This window comes from Esox lucius, chromosome 6, assembly GCF_011004845.1.
Source record: "Esox lucius isolate fEsoLuc1 chromosome 6, fEsoLuc1.pri, whole genome shotgun sequence".
NCBI lineage: Eukaryota > Metazoa > Chordata > Actinopteri > Esociformes > Esocidae > Esox > Esox lucius.
This window is the reverse complement of record NC_047574.1, coordinates 12,698,002-12,717,940: the sequence shown is the minus strand read 5'-3', so window position 1 is coordinate 12,717,940 and position 19,939 is coordinate 12,698,002. Positions and strand designations below refer to the sequence as shown.

At 40.0% G+C, this 19,939-nt stretch overlaps 1 protein-coding gene across 1 annotated transcript; it reads left to right on the top strand.

The window, feature by feature from the left end:
* The first annotated feature begins 938 nt into the window (after positions 1–938).
* wnt8b (wingless-type MMTV integration site family, member 8b) lies at positions 939–9,852 on the top strand. The gene is made up of 7 exons (XM_010889074.4): positions 939–1,082; positions 2,028–2,061; positions 3,371–3,509; positions 4,695–4,820; positions 6,650–6,792; positions 8,432–8,572; positions 8,664–9,852. The coding sequence occupies exons 1-7, from the start codon at positions 1,009–1,011 to the stop codon at positions 9,090–9,092; spliced, it is 1,086 nt and encodes a 361-aa protein (XP_010887376.1). The 5' UTR covers positions 939–1,008; the 3' UTR covers positions 9,093–9,852.
* The last annotated feature ends 10,087 nt before the right edge of the window (positions 9,853–19,939 follow it).

Genomic DNA, 19,939 nt, shown 5'->3' with positions numbered 1-19,939 from the left:
TTGCTTACCACTCCCAAAACGATCAACATTAATACTTTCGATCCCTAATTAATTTGGATTATATAGAGATGGAAATGTTTGTGCAAGACTGATTAAGTTAGGCAAAACAATGATCAATTGCCTATGTTTTTTGAGTAGAGTAGCCTATTAGCTATATCGTGGATTTAAAATCTCCTCAATTATTCATATTATGTTTTTTGTTGTTAATTTCGTTTTGGTTAAAAGATTAAACAATAATTTTAATGCACTAATAATATGAATATATATATATAATATTATAATATCAGAATTTGGAATTGTTGAAAACTGTGAATTCTGTAAAAAGTCAAATGTCCAAGCTTTAACATTGAAACATTGGTATTTTATTATTGCATATTATGTTTTTGGTTTTAGAAAGACAACCGTTGATTAAATTGCACGTGGCATTTTTAAAACCAGGTTAATTTCCTCTAGAATACACCTTTTAAGAAATACCAAAGAATCCAAATAACATCTCATGTTTGTTACAAGGAGATAATACCAGGCTAATCCGTTACAGTTATCAGTTATCACTGTATAAAACTCTTTCAAGACGGTGCAGACCTACTGATAAGCTTTCCGGGCGCAAACTCCACCAGAATAGTTTATTTTTAGCCGGTTTAATATTAATTTACTTTGTACTGAAACCTTCAGAAGGCCGCACGGAGACTCTTCCCTGGTTGCTATTTGTCTGCGCGAGGCCCATGGTGCCCTTTTGATCATTTCAATCTGTCCTCTGTTCGCTCCTTCTGATTGGTCCAAGGAGTAAGAAGGGGAAAATCTTTAATTAAGAAGATAATCTCTTGTTGGGATGAGAGTGGGTCAATTTCAAAGCCCCCCTCGAGTGAGTCCCGCATGAGACCCTTAGCATATAGGCCTACAGCCAGAGGGGAGTGGAGTTGTACAGGGTTGGTAGCTCTCACTATATCCTCTACCCTCCTTTAGAGAGCTGCTGAATGTGCACACCATTCCCTTCTCCTTTCTGTCAGGATGTTCATGCATTTGGAGGTCTGTTACTATATCTTCATTTTGATGTCTCACATGACACGATCCTGCAGCAGCTGGTAAGTTTTAAACTGTGAATTATAATTATTCGTGTTTTCCATATTATTTAAACGCAATGCATGGCTATGTGGTAGGAAGGTTGTTAATGAAATACCCCTTTTGGAAGAGACAATTTTAGATTTTTCCCCCTTATTTATTCAACAAAGATTATTCCTTTCAAATAGACGTAGAAAACCAAATAGTTTGGTTCAGAAATTGGAGACATTAGGTTTTTTGATGTTTATTTATGAGAAAAGTGTGATGGAAAATTATTTAATGACTGATCAATATTTTCCTTTGTTTCTTGTTCAAAATATGTTACTTTTTTTTACCTATGACTACATTTATCTAAAAATGTTCGTTGTTTGTATGAGAGCATGGGCACGTAACAATGCATTTGTGCAGTATCAGTCATACATTTAATATATTTACGAATAGTCTTAGTTTATAGGTGTTATATAAATTCCCTATAACCGATAAAATTAATTTCACTTTAATTCCATGGTTATTGACCAGCACACGGTGGTTTAAATTATTTGGGATTTTTAGTTTTGTTTTGAAAATTGATAATGGTTTCACATGTTTTTCAATGTTATTACGGATTGATATTTAATGAGCTGATAACTGAGGGAGAAAAACATTCCTGTCCTTGCTGGTGGAAACATTACAGGCCTATCAGAGTATGCTAATTAACACATTAGCTCTATGTTATTTATTGTCGATAATAATACTTTAGTAGTATGATATTTAAGTTGCATAATTATGCTTTATTACTTCTTGATTCAAGATTAATAATAATTACGTTTTAGTACTATATTGTTGAGGATGGATAAGAATGTTATAGTAACATCATTTTACATGTCATTAAAGATACCTAATGAGAGTATGTGAACGAGCTGTGGAATTTCTGTCCTTGCTGAATGACACTTAGTTTCCCAGAGTTAATAAGCTGTCTCCTCTTCCAGGTCAGTGAATAATTTCCTGATGACTGGACCCAAGGTAAGCCAACATTCTTTTGATCTTCTGGTCAGATCCCTTGTTCCCTGCCCTCATTCCCTTCCCAAAAAGAGAGCAAAAACCACCTATGTTGAGGATCTCTTATTTAGAAAGACTGTTATCTTACACCCCCCTTACTGCTTCTATAGAGCATTACCTTCTACACAATCACAGTTTCTGGTCATGGTTCCATATAAATATTTATTTATGCAGCAAGTGTGTACCTCAGCAGTGTAATGGTGGCCTTTTGGGTTCACTTCCTACACCTATCTTGACCCTATTAAGACTGAGATGTTTGGAATGTCCATGGGTTGAGAGGTAAGAGAGTTATTGAATTGAGCGGATATTCATCTTATTCAACCCTAGATTTACACAAGGTCTTACGCAATTGTTCAGATATTTGATCAAGTCCCGGGTCTGTTAAGAGAAGAGGATTGGAAGCAGAACCAAGATATCCACCCTTTTCTCTTTGCAAGTTATGAAAAAGTCTGTGTGCAAAATGGCATTCGAATGGCAAAATTAGCATTCAAAAGATGTAAACACCTGGGAAGTTGTCTGATGCACTGGAACTAATGCTGGTTGTTATCTCATAAATCTTGTAGTATCATGACAGATCCACAGTACCATTCATGTTTGCTTAGTCTATCCACGAGATATCAAGTGTGGCAAGAGAGGTTGGGATACATTTAATTAGTTTTTCTGTAATTAAATTGAAATTAAATGTTATCTACCGGTAGACAGCTGGGGCAGGAGAGCTTCCCTGGGTTGAAAATGCTAGATCAGAGGCAATGGAGATATCTGTGTTTCCTGTGAATGAAGTAGAGGCTATAGAGGCATCAGAGGCAGCAAAAGCAGTGCTGGCCTGCGCTGTGGTGGGTGGTCATCATTAGTCCACCAGACCCCAGTGAGAACAGAGAGGTGGTAGCTCAGTCTCTTTACAGGCCACTTGAGACATATCATTCACACAGTCTCAACAAGGACCAGAGAGCCAGGCAAACTAAGTGGACATGGTGAACTTGTGAAGAATAGGACTTGGGATTCCAGCTCATTTTGGGTTGTGAGTTTTAAAAAAAAGTTGAAATTATATCCTATTAAGACTTTTCCCTCGTCAATTTCTGTAGCTAACTAAAGCTGATATTTGTTATTGATGCGTTGTGATGTGATGTTTGTTATTGATGTGACCATTTTGGTGATGTGAAACAACTTCTCGATTGTGTTGCTTTTCATGCTCCTGACAACTGGACCTGCTTTTTTTTTTAAGTGTACAGCACCATTCATTTATGACACGAAGAAATCCCCTCTCTTCCTCCAGGCATACCTGATCTACTCCAGCAGTGTAGCAGCCGGGGCTCAGAGTGGGATAGAGGAGTGCAAGTATCAGTTTGCCTGGGACCGATGGAACTGCCCTGAGAGAGCGCTGCAGCTGTCTACGCACAGTAGCCTTCGCAGCGGTAAGAGCCAATGAACGACGCTCCTTGGGAATTCTGAATCCCAGTTTGGCATCTTTTTTCCCTTTCTTGTGCTGCCCAGATGACACCCTGTCTCCCACAAAGAGCTCTGCGTTGCTGAGCTAAACACCATATGTCATTCTCCATTTAGTGCCTACAGCAAAAGGATATTGGCCGGCAGACAAACACAAGGTTAGCTTCTGTAAATCACCCGCACGGCTGATCTCAGTCGCTGGCCCCTGATTTACCACTCCATAAAGAAGATAAACAAATTATCAATTGGTCCTGATTGCCGCCAAAAATTTAATCCAGAATATTTTTCATTTCCAGTGGGTTTTATCATTTGACAAACTCAATAATGCTTCTTTAGTAGCCTAAGAGCAATGTATCTATTTGGCAGTCACCCTGGAAAAAATGAATACAAATGTATTGGATTTGTACAACACTTTTCTTGACAGCCAAAGCCCTTATATCCAACAAATTTCATTCATGATGGTGTAGCTTTTTAATGTTTGAATGAAATATGGATATAGAAAACTGTTTTTAATGGTTAAAAATGAATTAGTCTTACAGTTTCCAATAATCCTGATATATATTTAATTGGGGCCAAGAGTTAGAGAACTAATGGACGCAAAATGTCTCCACTACCACCGAAAAACCGCGGCAGCCCCACAGTCCCCCTGGCCAAAACAAATGATACCAACCCAATTGAAAACATCTTACCGAACCTCGCTTCAGTGGAAACCTGCTCAGGGGCCTTGTTAAAACATGACACCCCAATACCAATTAGAGCCAGTGTGTTTATTACCAGGAGAGATAGGAGATAGTGGACACTGTGGTGTTGTAGAGAGGTGTTTAAATACAAGCTCTACTCTAAGGATAAGTGTTCGAGTCACAGAACGGAGGAGAGGAATTAGCCATTCAGAGTCCTGAGAGTTTTTTTTAAATCTATATATGTGTGGGTGTTTTGACACTTTAGTGATCCGTTTATGAAACGACAGAGGGGACACTGATAGGTTGGTCTCACAGGTTGAAGGGTTGACTCTGGGAACTGAACCCCCGTCTTCTGTGAGGACACAGGCTGTATGTATCTACTCCAGTGGCGTTACTGCTAGAGCACCACAATAGGATTTCTCGATGTTGCTTTCACCCACAGCAAAAAGCTAATAATAACAATATATTCCACAGCTAACAGGGAGACAGCATTTGTCCACGCCATCAGTTCAGCAGGAGTCATGTACACTCTGACGAGGAACTGTAGCCTGGGGGACTTTGACAACTGTGGTTGTGATGACACAAGGAACGGACAGCGCGGTAAGAGAACAAACTAATTCCACACAAAAGAGCATTACAAGAAACGAATACTGTAGATCAGGGCTGCTCAATCCTGGTCCTAGAGAGATGTAGGTTTTCACTCCAACCCTAATTTTGCACACCTGATTCTAATAATGAGCTGGCTGAAAAGCTGTCAGTTTAGTCACAACCGGGGATAGAGAGAAAACCAACAGGATGGTAGATCTCCAGAAACAAGATCAAGCTGTCCTGCTGGAGATGAATCAGCTGATGTTCTGAGAATATAAATGAGTGAGTTAAAGAACAAATAAATTATCTTAATATCTACCATAATACAGTTGTGGCCTAAAGTACTGGCACTTTTGCCCTTTTTCAAATATGAAATTCACATATCTTTTGGTATCCGCATATGTATTTCCTTGGTTTTTAAAACTACAGAGAAATCATAATCTTTTACTAATTCTTAGCATATTCGACAGAAAAATCCAAAATGTACAATATGATTTGCACATTCTAGAAGTTAGAAAACATTTCAAGCAGGTGATTCTCCTTTACTCTGAAATATAACTCACCTATGGTGAGTTACAGGTGCCTGCAATATGAAAATCACTCATTCACCCAGTGTGAATAGAGAAAATGACTCAATCTCCTGTTTCATGTCACTGTGTAGTGAGCATGGGTAAAATATATAAAACCAGAGAATTTTCTGATGGGGTCAGACACAAAATTGGTGCCAAACATGGACAATCCCAAGGCCCATATTGTTCCTGTTTCCACTGTACATCATTTTATCAAGAGGTTTCAGACACATGCCACCGTAGTCAACCTCCCTGGACGTGGCCGTTTGATAAAACCTGATGGAAGATTGCAGCAAAGGATTGTTTGAATGGAGAAAGCACATAGTTCAATCTGCCACACAGATTCAAGATGATACTCAGATGCAAGGTATGAGAGTTCCAACTTGCACCAGGCAAACCAAGGCATTTTGGATTGCAATGTCAAACCCACTTTCAAAAAGCTGGGTCTCTGCCAAAAGTCATTGGTCTTCCAACAGGACAATGACCCCAAAAACACTTCAAAAGCACCCAGAAATGGTTCAAGACAGAATGCTAGACTGTTCTGGAGTGGCCAGTAATGAGTGCAGACCTAAATCCTACTGAAAACCAGGTTTGGAGGCACCCTTCAAATGGGAGAAATTGAGAAGTTTGCACAAGAAGACTGGGCCAAAACTGCCAGTACTGATGTGTGTAAAGCTCATTCATGCTGTAGATTGCAGTTATTTTAGCCAAAGGCTAAATATAGAATCTAAGATGTCAGTAATGTTTTTAATGTCATTTCTGTAAACATTTCTGAATTAAAAGAACATATTACGTTCAGAAATCATGGTTATGTAATATTAACAGTGAAATAAATAGTGGTGCTCAAATACTACTAGTCAATTTCAATGTGTCTTTTGAGACTGTAAGTAATTTGAAAACATGCAAGGGTGCCAATAATTTTGGCCTCAACTATAGAGAACATAGAGTACACAAGAACATACCATTTTGTATGTATGTGATGTGACTGGGTTGTAGGCAAAACAAACATTTGTTTTTTACAAGTTACTTAGAATGTTCTTCAACCCTCTTTAGACTGACTGAAACTAATTGAGTCCCCAGGGGGCACAGGCTGACAGTGTGAGGGCAGAAGTGACCTGATGGTGGATGTGATATCCTGACATGGGGCACAGGCTGACAGTGTGAGGGCAGAAGTGACCTGATGGTGGATGTGATATGCTGACATGGGGCACAGGCTGACAGTGTGAGGGCAGAAGTGACCTGATGGTTGATGTGTTCTCCTTGTGCTGACAGGGGGACCAGGATGGCTGTGGGGGGGTTGCAGTGACAACGTTGGGTTTGGTGAAGCCATCTCCAAGCAGCTGGTTGACGCCCTGGAGACAGGTCAGGACGCACGGGCTGCAATGAACCTCCACAACAATGAGGCTGGACGGAAGGTAGCGCAACTTGTTCACGTCATGTACTCTGGTGTAAAGTACTCTGACTAGGACATCCGTAACATGCCTTTAAAACATCAATGAGTAAAAACACAGAAATGCCGTACTTGGCTCTGCAAATTCATAGACACTTTGTAACACACAAGGTAAAACAAAAAAGTGATACAGTGAAACATGACCATAATTCCACAGAGTTTAAGAACTTGGTTTTCTGGTCGTTCTGAAACCCGAATCACTGTGAGATTGAATGGGCACGTTTGTCTTGGGGGAGCGCTTTTAGTTCAAGGTGGATGGTGAGATTGTCTGTCTGATATCTGTTTCCCTCTTGGCCCCACAAACAACTAACGTCTACATGTTAAGTGCCTTTTCAATATTATGTTCCCCTTCCTCAACCAGCCCAGTGAGATTTACAGCGTACAGCAAGTATCCCACCCAAGCGGCCCCTTTCACATCAACATAAGTGACGTGCCACTCGTCCTCCTATGACCACAGTGTGTTCGCTGTACCAGAAGGGCCTATTTACTCGTTACTGAATGCCCTTTATTATGACAGGACTTGAGTTGCAGACTGTCGGGATCACTGGTGCTAGCTCTTAATTAGAGTATCCCATGGTGCCACCCACACTGCTGGCGGGGACCGGTATTATGCCCGCCCGCTCTCTTTAAATACGTTTTTAGTTTTATTCTTGCAATAAGCATCCAACACTTATTCTGTCGGGCTTTGTCTGTCCCCTGAACAGTCCATAGTCAGGGACGGAGGACCATTGGCGAGAGGCTGGAGTGGTCTTTGTTTACCCTGCCCAGGAGCCCTCCTGTTGGGCCCTCTCTGCCCCTCCGATCCCCACGGCACCTGGAGCATCATTGTAACAAAACAAATACCAGAGAGGAGAAGAGAAAGAGAGAAAGACTCACCCCTTTTTCATTTCGCTACTCAATAGACTCTCCATAGACTCTTCACTGGGTCTGCTCATGGCAGAAAACACGTTGACAATGGCCTTGCTAAATAAATACTAAATAAATACTCTTCTCACAGCAGGGACACAGTCAGTGTCTCAATGTGAAACTTTCTTGGCCCTCACCTTGTGAGAAAGCTTCCTCTCCCTGCAAAGAAATTTTCCTTTTCAGCCGACATCTGTTGACATCTGTGTCGGGGCGAAGTCAGGAAATATTGAGGGGGACCACAAATGGTGACAAAAACCCCAGGATGAACCTTGAACTGATCCTTTCTCCCCTCAGTGAATTCATCCTCTTTTTTTCAAGTGGAAAGGCTTGAGCCAACAATGTGTTAATTTGACAACACATCCATCAAGAGCCAATGCTCTTCACATGGAACAACTGATTCTTTCAAACTAAATCATGCTCATTCACACCAACGTACACAACTGATTTCCCTGAACTTCATCCGTATGACGTTGCTTCCTTTTCCTAAAAAGTCTCCAAAATAATAAAGTTTCACACTCCCATATCAATTGGTATTAGCATTTTATTTACATAATATTGGCTACCATAGGTTGTGTTGGTGTACAGAGCATTCACTTAATTTACGTAATTCCAGAGTTATTATTATGCAATTGTTATCATTCCGACTGACTCACAGATTGTAGAAAGCTCAACCCGTCTCCATCCCTCCCTCATTCCAGGCTGTGAAAGGGACCATGCAGCGGACTTGTAAGTGTCATGGTGTCTCTGGGGCCTGCACGACACAGACCTGTTGGCTTCAGCTACCAGAGTTCAGAGAGGTGGGAAACTACCTGAAGGAGAAGTACCACCGGGCCCTGAAGGTATACATCGTCTATTATTCATATTAGACATTGTCGTTAAAATTTTTAAACTTAATCCTTTATGAACATATTTATTTCTCATTCATTTAAGGTGGATCTTCTCCGGGGGGCCGGCAACAGTGCAGCCAGTCGAGGGGCTATTGCAGAGACGTTCAGCTCCATCTCTCGTAAAGAACTGGTCCATCTGGAGGACTCCCCAGACTACTGCCTGGAGAACCGTACACTCGGTCTGCCCGGCACGGAGGGAAGAGAGTGCCTGAAGAAGGGCAAGAGCCTAAACAAATGGGAGAAGCGGAGCTGCAAGAGACTGTGTATGGAGTGCGGTTTAGCGGTGGAGGAGAGGAAGGCAGAGTTGGTGTCGAGTTGCAACTGTAAGTTCCACTGGTGTTGTGCAGTGAAGTGTGAGCAGTGTCGCAAGACGGTGACCAAGTACTTCTGTGTCAAGAAAGGGGGGCAGAGAGGGAAGTATGAGAATGCCGGGAGCCGAAAGAAGAACCTGAGGCTGAGGAAGAAGCACTGAGTGGCGTCCATCTTCATCCTCGCCACGGCCAAGCTGATCTTTATAGACTTTCCGTGTCTGAAATTGTGTTGCCTCAAAATGTCCCCTTTTCAAATGCTTTCTGCCTGTGTCCTAAAGACATCATTAGACATTATTTAACAATCAAATGTTTAACAGTGGGAAAATGTGTGTAAAGAAACATGTTGATAAATCTAAGATAGTGAAAAACGAGAGGGAATCTATTAGTTGTGTAGAACTGATGGTATACATTTTATACATATATTTAAAAGTATATTTTTGTACTTTTTTTCCAATTATATTATTTTCAGTCATATTGGGCATTTCAAGCAAGTTACAGATGTCCATTCTGAGTAATCTCCTTCAAACCTGATTGCTTAAACAACTCTCCCTGAATGGTCAGTCAATGGCACAACTTAACAACATCTTATTTATTGTGAAAAGTACCACAAAAGAGCTACGGCTTCTCTAACTGGTCAGTTTATCGAACATTCCACCTGTCATGATGACAACTCCCGCACTCTATAATTGTGACAGCGCTGAGATCGAGCAGCCCGCTTGTTTGGTCAAGCGTGCATTATAACAAATATTCAAATTATAGGTTTGAAAAAAGGGGGTCATTCCCCTATCCTCGCCTCCCCAACACTTCCCTGTCCAGCCATGCCTTGCCCATGTATTTAATTGTAAATAAAATGAAGCACTTTGTTCAGTATATTGTTAATTTATTGCACAGGTTTTCCCCAAATTTTTTGCTTTATTCATAAGTTGCTTTCATGGTTGTTATTTTCTATACAATGTTTGTAATTAAAGAAGTATAATCTATAACACTCCTAATATATTAATTCCTTCAGCATGACAATCACGTTTAGCATTTTGCATTCAGAAATTTCAGAAATTTCGAAACTACTTTCAGAAGCACTGAAATGAAATGCATAATTATTCCGTGCATTACCGGTGAGAAATATAGATCAATAATATTCAGCAGTGGTACAACACCAACAAAGTCTCTTTGTATTGTTCACTTGGGGATCTGATAACCCTCAGGGCTAAAGTAACAACAAGAGAAAACCTTTCATTATACTCTTACTTCCTTCACGCCTTTCGCAATTTTGCCTTAACAAATACCTCCATTTTCTTTCTGCTCCTCGTCAGTCTAATCCTCAAAGAGCCTCTCCTAATGCCCTGGAACTCAGAACTTTCTTTACAGTTTTATACTAGTTTAATTAACTTTGTCCAAAAAGAGTGCATGGTGTTGGGGTGGGGGGGGGTGGGGGGTGCACGAAGTAGTAAGACAAGTCGCCCTTAAAAATCACCCACCCCGCCTCTAATTTTGTATGCTAATCTCCTTTTTCATAGTGCCCCTCCTTAGGAGTGAGTGTTGAGTCGGGACAAAAACTGTTGGGAAAACTCGGTGGTGTTCTCTTCCTTCACTGGGGGCTCGCGAGTGGCTTCCTGCTGACTATTTCATTCCTGGGCCCCCTCAGTCTCCGTGGTCCACCTATTTGGATCCTTTCTCCCCTCTAGGGCCTTCCTTTGCTCGATTTAACAATGAGCGTCGAGCTAATCAGCCCTCTCGGAAATGCGCCACTACAGAGCGGCTTAATCCCCTCTCCTTCTCAACCGGCTCAATGGACCATCGCCTTCAAAAGGGCTTTGGGAAAAGGCTTTGCACGGATTCACACTGTTCTCTCAATACAAGTTAGTTCAAGTATTGTACCCACAACAAGTGGGTTTGATAAACAAATGCTTGCCAGGGTGGATGCCCACCCCACCTGCGGTAGCCTCTAAAGGGTGCCAAGGCGGGGGGCGGAGGGTAGCGCATGGCAGCCCAACACCAGGGCTCGACGGGGCCCTCCAGACGAGATGGGACGTGAAAGAAGAGATTAGAAGCCCCTATTGAGATTAGGGGCAGTTCATTTCCACGCTCTTGTCTTTAAACACAATAAAGTGTCAAGGGAACACCTTGTTGACATCTTATTTACAAAATAATTATTTGAAACAGAGACAGAACACCCGCCAACAGACCAGTCAACAGACAAATTTAGTCTGTTGGCTAGTTGGAGCTAGGAGGTGACCAGCAGAACATCTCTCTTAAATCCAGGGGTTCCCAAACTTTGTGGTCCTGTAACATTGTTTTGACATATCAAATAATGTGGTAGAGCTTATTCACCAACAAATATTTTCTTTTTAAAAATGGACGGGAAACAGAGTCAACAGTAGCAATGTGTGAGAAACTGAGAGTATTATCTCTCAGAAATAATAATTTTTTTGCTTAAAGAATTAAAACCATTTCTAGTATGAAAACCAACAAAAAAAAAATTACTACAATATTGGAAGTCATGTAACTCAAACTCTTATTGACAAAAATGTGTTGCCACCACATTTACTGTTAAAACTTGAGTTTTCTCTAATCACATGAATCCTAATTGGAGATCTGTGCACTTAACAATAATTTTGTCAAAGTAAAATATTGTCAAATCAATACTTGATTACAGAAATATCTTAGTTATAATCTGAAATGGTGATTTAGCCCCCAAAGATTCACTAGACTCTTTATGTTGAGGTACAGGACAAGATCTGGATTGTGTTTAGAAGGGCACATAACAGAAATCATTGCAAATGGATTGTGTTCGTTAGGGTATGTAGCAGATAGTTTTCAAATATCCAGTCTTTATTCTACGCCTAATAAAGCACTACTTGTCGGAGTGGAACTGTGGGAAGAATGAAATCCTCACACGGAAGCCAACCCTGACACACACGTTCATCACCCCGACCATCAGGCACACCTCTGGCCATCTACCCCCTTCATTCGGAAGTGACTGCGCTTGGGTAGAAAAGATGAAAGGGGATCAAAACGGTGGACTAATCCTGTTGTAGTGGCCGTATCATTTAGAAGAAAAATCTATCTTTGATAATCTGAACATGGGAAGCCTTTTGCTTAAATCCTCCTTGGCTTCAGATTCACACAAGCAAAACAGGCAGGCACTGCTCATCCAGGACATCCAGGTTTGTTAGGATCATTGAGTCATGATGAGGCTGATGTAGTCTAGGACCTCCCCAGAGATGTGTAATCTAACGGTGTACAGTAGCACTGCACTGGATGGCTCTTAAGCCTCACATTCTGCCTAATCATCTGCAATATTTCAGCATGAGTGCGCTACCATAGACATATATGAAATTAAGGGATTTTACTTGAAGTGAAAACAACTTCCCTGAAAAAAAATATATTACACAAGCTTACTTAAAAAGATCCAAATTGAGATTTTGTTTAATTATTACAGTGTATTTCGTGTCAACTTTTATTAAAATGTATGTATATTAAATAAATTACAAATTAGAATTTTAGTATATTAAATACATTACATATTATCTGAAAAATGTGCACTTTGTTTTTTGCACTTTTTTGTTAGTTGCTCCTAAATGTATTTAATTGTTTTAAATATACTTTTATATACTTTTTTGTGCTTTAGTGGAAATAGTCTGGGAAAAGTTGTGTGTCATGCACTCATACACACACACATACACGCATATACCAAAAAAAGAAAACAGCGTGAGATGAAAGTAGGTTCTCCTACACCAATACAGAAATGCAGAAAGTAGCATGAAACATGGTTCACCTACAACAGACCATTCTGAAAGTGACACAACCTCTGACCTCAGGGTCTGAACTTCCATCTACTCTCCTTCCGCCCTTCCAAAGGGTCAAGAACGGTGGCCCTGCCAGGTCCAGTTTGCTCTGGGTATGAGCCCAAGGTGGTGGAAGAAGAGGCAGAGATTAAAGATCCGCTGTCCAGTTGCAGGAAGGTCAATGGAAGCAGAGGGACACTGGCAGTGCCAGAGATGTCAAGACATGTCCTCCATGACAGTTTATAATATTTAATTGCAATAGGATTTTAATTAGGATTCATTGTAGAAAGTGTCTTGGAACTTCTGTCTTAAATTCATGTTAACAAGAAATTCCAGTCAATTACTAAAACTACACCTCTGAAAATGACATGTATATGGATAGCAATACTTTAACAATGCTCTTTAAAATGTTCTACTTTTCAAATAATCCCTGCATATTTCTTGCAACCATTGTTTCAGGACAAAGAATAAGAGACAGATAACAGGACAATAATTACTTGAATTTGTTCAAGTGATGATAGAAGACATGGAAAGTAGGAAAATTACATTTAATGCCTCCTGGAATCCCTTACTAATAGGATTGTAGGCTTAGTAGATCTGGACTCACAACACCCAGAGGGGCCCAGGTCACCATGGATGTTTGAGAGACAGCACCAATACAAATAGATAAGAGGCCAGGAGACAAGAGAGACTTTCAAAGGATCTTGTGAATGGTTTAATAACTGTCATGGCTCCAACAAATTTCTGACATATCAAGTAAAATTATAAAATTTAAGATGAGGAAATTTAGCCTAGTAATAAACTCAGTATTTATACAGTGCTGTCTTCAAGCCTGTCTGTTAAGAGACAGTGTGGCTACTGTGTGCATTTCCATACTAAATCAACAGATTTGCGGTGTGTTAGAGCCATTGAGCAGAGTAGATTGGTTTGAGTTCTGAGCCAGATAGAGATGTGAGCCCCCTGTCTCAGCACAGCAGGACAGTCAGTCAATCCATTTACTGTATTAGTCAGTCCTTTTACTGTGGAGATCTATGAAAAGTATAAAGGGATCAGCTCAGCTCACTGATTGGAGCAGGAAACATCAAGTGTGAGAATACAACAGGAGGCTGGCATCAGTCCTGGGGGGGTTAAATGGTGCTGATAGACTACGGAGAGAAGATGAGAAAGGAAAGGAGTAGCGTAGAGGGCAGACGGCATGAGAAGATAAAAACAAATTACATAGGCCACATTATTATTATACACCCTGAACATAGTTGGTTATACAGCCTTAGGCAAATGTAACTGCAGACAATTGCTTTTTGCAGGCCTCATTGAGATAGCTCAGTTCAATTTTCAGCAGAAATCTGCTTTACATTTTAAGGGGTGTCCTTTTTACAATTTAAGATTATACAAATAAAATAGGTTCTGCAATGCTGAAAAAAAAAAAAAATAACATTTGACAACAACAGTAACTACAAAGTGTTAATTAAAAAATTACATTTAAAGTAATTTGTACCGAATGTTTACAGAAAGTGGTAAAAGTTACACAGAGAAAGTAAGGAATCATAGGCTTGCTCAGCTTATCAGATGCCAGAGCAAAATCAATGGTGTGCAATACAAGCAGAATGTTATCTTCAAAGTGTGACAATAGTGTACCCAGAGGAATGAAGTAAAGGAGTACTGTAACCTATGTTTAAATATTGACAGTGCATTTCAGTGTATTTGTCTACCCTTTCCACCTAGCACACGTGGGCCAAGTGCACGCACGCACGCACAAACACGAATGGACATACACACACATTTCCATTCAAAAGCCTATTTTCCCAAACCCCAAACAAGACCTATTTATTGTGATTGTTGTTCTGTAATCAAATTCCTTCTTATATTTGACCTGCATACTATATAATAATCTTAAAACATGTATAATAAATATTTGAACTAATATTTGAACATTTAGTGTTCTTTTAGCAAACACCATAAAGTTGTGGTTTTAAATCCTTATAGACTTCTGTATGTTGCTGATGTCACTTGTCAAGTCCGGCCACTGTTCTAGTCATATCTCAGAACAGTTATTTTGGTCATTATTTTTTATAATGGTATGACAAACATTCTCCCTATCCAGTGAACAAATACACCTCTCCAATTTGAATTTTTTTGTCTTGGTTAATTTCTTCTTGGTAGCCTGGAATGCTCTGACGCAGCCCCTCAGATAAGCCTTGAGTGTTTCTTGTCGTAATGGTCAGTGGAAGCCTGTGAGTAGTTGATGGCTTCAAAGAAAAGTTTCATTTTGGAGTTTTGGAGAACACAGAATCTATGAGGAGCAGAGGGTCGAGTCTCTAGACTCTCTCACTCTACACAAAGTCCCCAAGCCTCAAATGCAATGTAGGTCGGCTGTGATCAGTGATTAATGACTACATCAAGGTATTATGCATTTTGGGAGAAGGGGAGTCATTTGGCGTTGAGCAGAGAGTAGTGTTGTATGTCAGTGGGTTCAAAAGGTCTCTAGAAGTCAAACAGGTTAATATCTTCATGTAGACACTGAGGTAGGGGCTCAGTGGGAGGAAGATATTTCCACAGAATGGTCCAGTACATAGTTTAGGTCTCCTCCCATAACTAGGTTAGTCTGGGACGCATCTGGTCACAGAGCTAGGACATTCACAATGCGGTTTGGACTATCTCCTGTATGTTTGGCAATATTTAACTTGCAATACAAAAAGAGCAGGTGCTGTCTTTTCCAAGTTAGTCCATTAGTTCACATCTTTAAATGTAGGTCCTAAAATTACCACACTCATTGAAAGTGTATATTTGTAACTGAGTAGAAGGTTGCTGGTCTCTGATCCTATAGATCTACCATCTCTTGAATTTGTGGCACAAGAATAACTGCTGTTAAGCTAGTGTAAACAATTAAGAAAAACTAGGCAAGGCTAGATGGGCCTGGATGCAAGTAGAATTGATTGTGGTGAACAAGGGAAGGGGTTTGAAGAGTCAAGCACCGATGTTGAGCACTGTACAGTGCAATCCATGTGTATTTGGACAGTGACACAAGTTTAGTTGTTTTGGCACTGTACTTTAGCCCACTGGTTTTAGTAGTGAACAGCGACCATAAAGTTAAAGTACAGACCGTCTGATTTAATTTGGGGGTATTTACAGCCATAAACAATGAACCTTGTAGGAATAACAAATGTTTTTTACATAGTCAGTTCAGGATGGGTTATTTGCTTGGCCAGTCAAAGACGCTGAAAAGGTCCTTTGCTTTAGTAGTTTGTTTGGGATCATTGTCCTGGTGTAGTTTTGAGGTATTAATTGTATCTAAGCCGACAAGATGTTTCTGCACACTTCAAACTGTATTCTGGTCACGTCCTGGCACAGCAAGATGCCATGCCAGTGAGATCCAATGCCCTTTCTCCCTCATTTGCATCAATGGATTTATTACCCTCACCTGTTTCCCTAATCACTGTCCCTAATTAAGTTCCTCTTTTCCGAGCATGTCTTTTCATCTTTGATTGGCACATGCCATGTGAAATGGTTGTACTGTCTTGTCTTGATGGTCTGTGGTTCTTTTGTTACCGTTCTAGTTATTTTATTAAATCTCCTCTGTTCTCCCTGTGGGTGTGTTATCAAAGTGCTTTAGTTAACTATCAAAGTGCTTGAGTTAACTATCAAAGTGCTTGAGTTAACTGCCTGAAAGAGACTGCACATACTTAGCCTACATGGGAGTTTGGGAAAGCCTCTCATTTCAAAAAACAATATCAAGACTCAACTGAAGTTTCCCAGACATATCTTTTAATAGTTTATTGTAATTTGTTACATTAGGTTGGCTTTAACTGTCAGTAGGTTTTAGTGTTGATGATGCGCCGCCATGATCTGTGCATGATACACAGATATTCTTTGCATGGCTCTGGCTGACCAATTTCATGCATTAGTCTGTCTGACGCCATCTGATGGATGTATCAAAAGTTGCTGAATTACAGTGTAAGGAGATTCATAAACCGGATTGGCTGATAGCCGTGTTATATGGAACTGTATACCACACGTATGACATCACATTTTGTACTGCTCCGGTTGTGTTGGTAATATGTTTAGAAGAGATCAATGAGGCATCTCAGGGGTTTGTGATATATTGGAATATACACTCACCTAAAGGATTATTAGGAACACCTGTTCAATTTCTCATTAATGCAATTATCTATTCAACCAATCACATGGCAGTTGCTTCAATGCATTTAGGGGTGTGGTCTGGGCAAGACAATCTCCTGAACTCCAAACTGAATGTCAGAATGGGAAAGAAATGTGATTTAAGCAATTTTGAGCATGGCATGGTTGTTGGTGCCAGACGGGCCGGTCTGAGTATTTCCCAATCTGCTCAGTTACTGGGATTTTCACGCACAACCATTTCTAGGGTTTACAAAGAATGGTGTGAAAAGGGAAAAACATCCAGTATGCGGCAGTCCTGTGGGCGAAAATGCCTTGTTGATGCTAGAGGTCAGAGGAGAATGGGCAGCTGATAGAAGAGCAACTTTGACTGAAATAACCACTTGTTACAACCGAGGTATGCAGCAAAGCATTTGTGAAGCCACAACACGCACAACCTTGAGGCGGATGGGCTACAACAGCAGAAGACCCCACCGGGTACCATTCATCTCCACTATAAATAGGAAAAAGAGGCTACAACTTGCACAAAGCTCACCAAAATTGGACAGCTGAAGACTGGAAGAATGTTGCCTGGTCTGATGAGTCTCGAATTTCTGTTGAGACATTCAGATGGTAGAGTCAGAATTTGGCGTAAACAGAATGAGAACATGGATCCATCATGCCTTGTTACCACTGTGCAGGCTGGTGGTGGTGGTGGTGTAATGGTGTGGGGGATGTTTTCTTGGCACACTTTAGGCCCCTTAGTGCCAATTGGGCATCGTTTAAATGCCACGGCCTACCTGAGCATTGTTTCTGACCATGTCCATCCCTTTATGACCCATCCTCTAATGGCTACTTCCAGCAGGATAATGCACCATGTCACAAAGCTCGAATCATTTCAAATTGGTTTCTTGAACATGACAATGATTTCACTGTACTGAAATGGCCCCCACAGTCACCAGATCTCAACCCAATAGAGCATCTTTGGGATGTGGTGGAACGGGAGCTTTGTGCCCTAGATGTGCATCCCACAAATCTCCATCAACTGCAAGATGCTATCCTATCAATATGGGCCAACATTTCTAAAGAATGCTTTCAGCACCTTGTTGAATCAATGCCAAGTAGAATTAAGGCAGTTCTGAAGGCGAAAGGGGGTCAAACACAGTATTAGTATGGTGTTCCTAATAATCTTTTACGTGAGTGTATACCATGGCTAAGCGATGTGTCCACGCAATCTGCGATGAGTCGTGCCAAAGAAACCTTAGCCGTGATATTGGCCATATACCACAGCTACTTACTTGAATACTTTTTTTTGAGTATTCAATGAAGGGTGTGAATTTAATATAACCTCTTTCTGAGATTCTGGTTTAGGAAGTGGAACGGATATTAGTTCATCATACAGACATTTTGGCAGTATACATAGGTTACATAGGGCAAATCACACATTTAAATTCTTAATTACCGTTTCCTCCTTGACAAGGCTATGGAGAAAAAACTGAGAAAAAAATATTGCAATAATAATATTAACAACAGCAGAAGACCGTTTCAGCACAGCATTTTCAGAGGTGAAATATTAACTAAAAATATATTTTATTTCAGGGGCTCTGTATCTCACAGGAATTTACGACTTGTGTACAGCCAAAACCAGATTAAATAACTATTTAAACAATCAAAATACTATTGTCACTTCATTATCATTATTTTGTCAGGATTTCAATACAGTTCCCTTGATTTTGCCTACACATGATTATGGCTATGCGAGCGACAGACAAAGCATCCAACATCCTGACTACACCATGCATTTTAACATTTAACCATGAATTAGAATGATGAAAAGTCCTAAATTCCTGCAAGGTAAGGTTTTGAGTTACAGTACACACTTATGGATATGGAGCCTAAAAATGCAAAGATCCAGTCTGGATAAGCAACCAATGCCTCAAAATCAACAGGTAAGGCCAAAAATATTCTTACCCATGCCAAATGTTTTGTCATAGTGAATTTTTATTTGACCAATAGGTTTCTTCTGGCTGGAAATTACATAAACAAGTGACAAAACACGGTAAGACATTGTGCTGGAGATACAAATGAATAATGTAACTATTTCTATTTTAGCCATGACTTGCAGTTGACTATAGTAACTAGTGCTGTTCAGGTGTTTTCAGTTTATAGTGATTAGAATGCTCTCTCATGGTGGAAATTACAAGACCATTTAAAATGGTATAGAAACGAGCATTTTCTAAAAAATTTGCAACAATTTCAAGGGGTATGAATATTTTTTGGGGAAAAAACCCACTGAAATAGTTACGTTATTCATTTGTATCTCCTGTAGTGATGGCCATTCGAGGCTTCATTGGCGTTATTTTAGCAGCAGGATATTATGCTGGCAGTACTCAGATTTTCTTCATCACAATAAAAGCCACCATTGAACTGTATAAGGAAATATTGTTAACAATCTAGTCTGTGAAAAAGAACAGACAAGAATGACATTGGAACGGACATTAAACATAAAATGTACAGACTAGATTGTTAACTATATTACCTTATATATTTGAATTATGTTTTTTTGTTTTTTTAAGAAAATCTGAGTTAGCACTGCTAGCATAATATCCTGCTGCTAGACGAACGGTAATGAAGCTTCGAATGGCCAGCACTAATCTCCAGCACAATGTCTAACAGTGTTTTGTCGCTTGTTCATATCATTTCCAGACAGAAGAAACCTATTGGTCAAATCAATATTCACTATGGCTCAAAATCTGGCATGGGTATGAATACTTTTGGGCTTAACTGTATAGCAACAATATGGTTGATTTGTGAACGTTGTCCATTCATCAAATCAATAGTTTTTTCTAATATGTTTGACTTAGTTCGCAACATACATATACATATATATACACATATATTATATATATATATAATACGATGAATAGCATTGTTGAAATGTCTACGATGATAGAACCACGAGGGACAGACGCGTAGCCTACTGTAAAAATCCTATACTAGCCATCTGAACATCCTCTCTGATAACAGTTAGTCATTCAGTACACTAGATGTCACTGTCTTAACGTTCTGAGTCCTACACCTTGCTTGTTTTTTTCACTTGGGTACATTTTCGT

Excerpts from the sequence above, each read along its gene's own strand:
- wnt8b (XM_010889074.4), top strand. The coding sequence starts at position 1,009 with ATGTTCATGCATTTGGAGGTCTGTTACTATATCTTCATTTTGATGTCT. Across the intron at positions 4,821-6,649 it reads CACAAGGAACGGACAGCGCG|GGGGACCAGGATGGCTGTGG; the intron begins GTAAGAGAACAA and ends TTGTGCTGACAG. Across the intron at positions 8,573-8,663 it reads AGTACCACCGGGCCCTGAAG|GTGGATCTTCTCCGGGGGGC; the intron begins GTATACATCGTC and ends CATTCATTTAAG.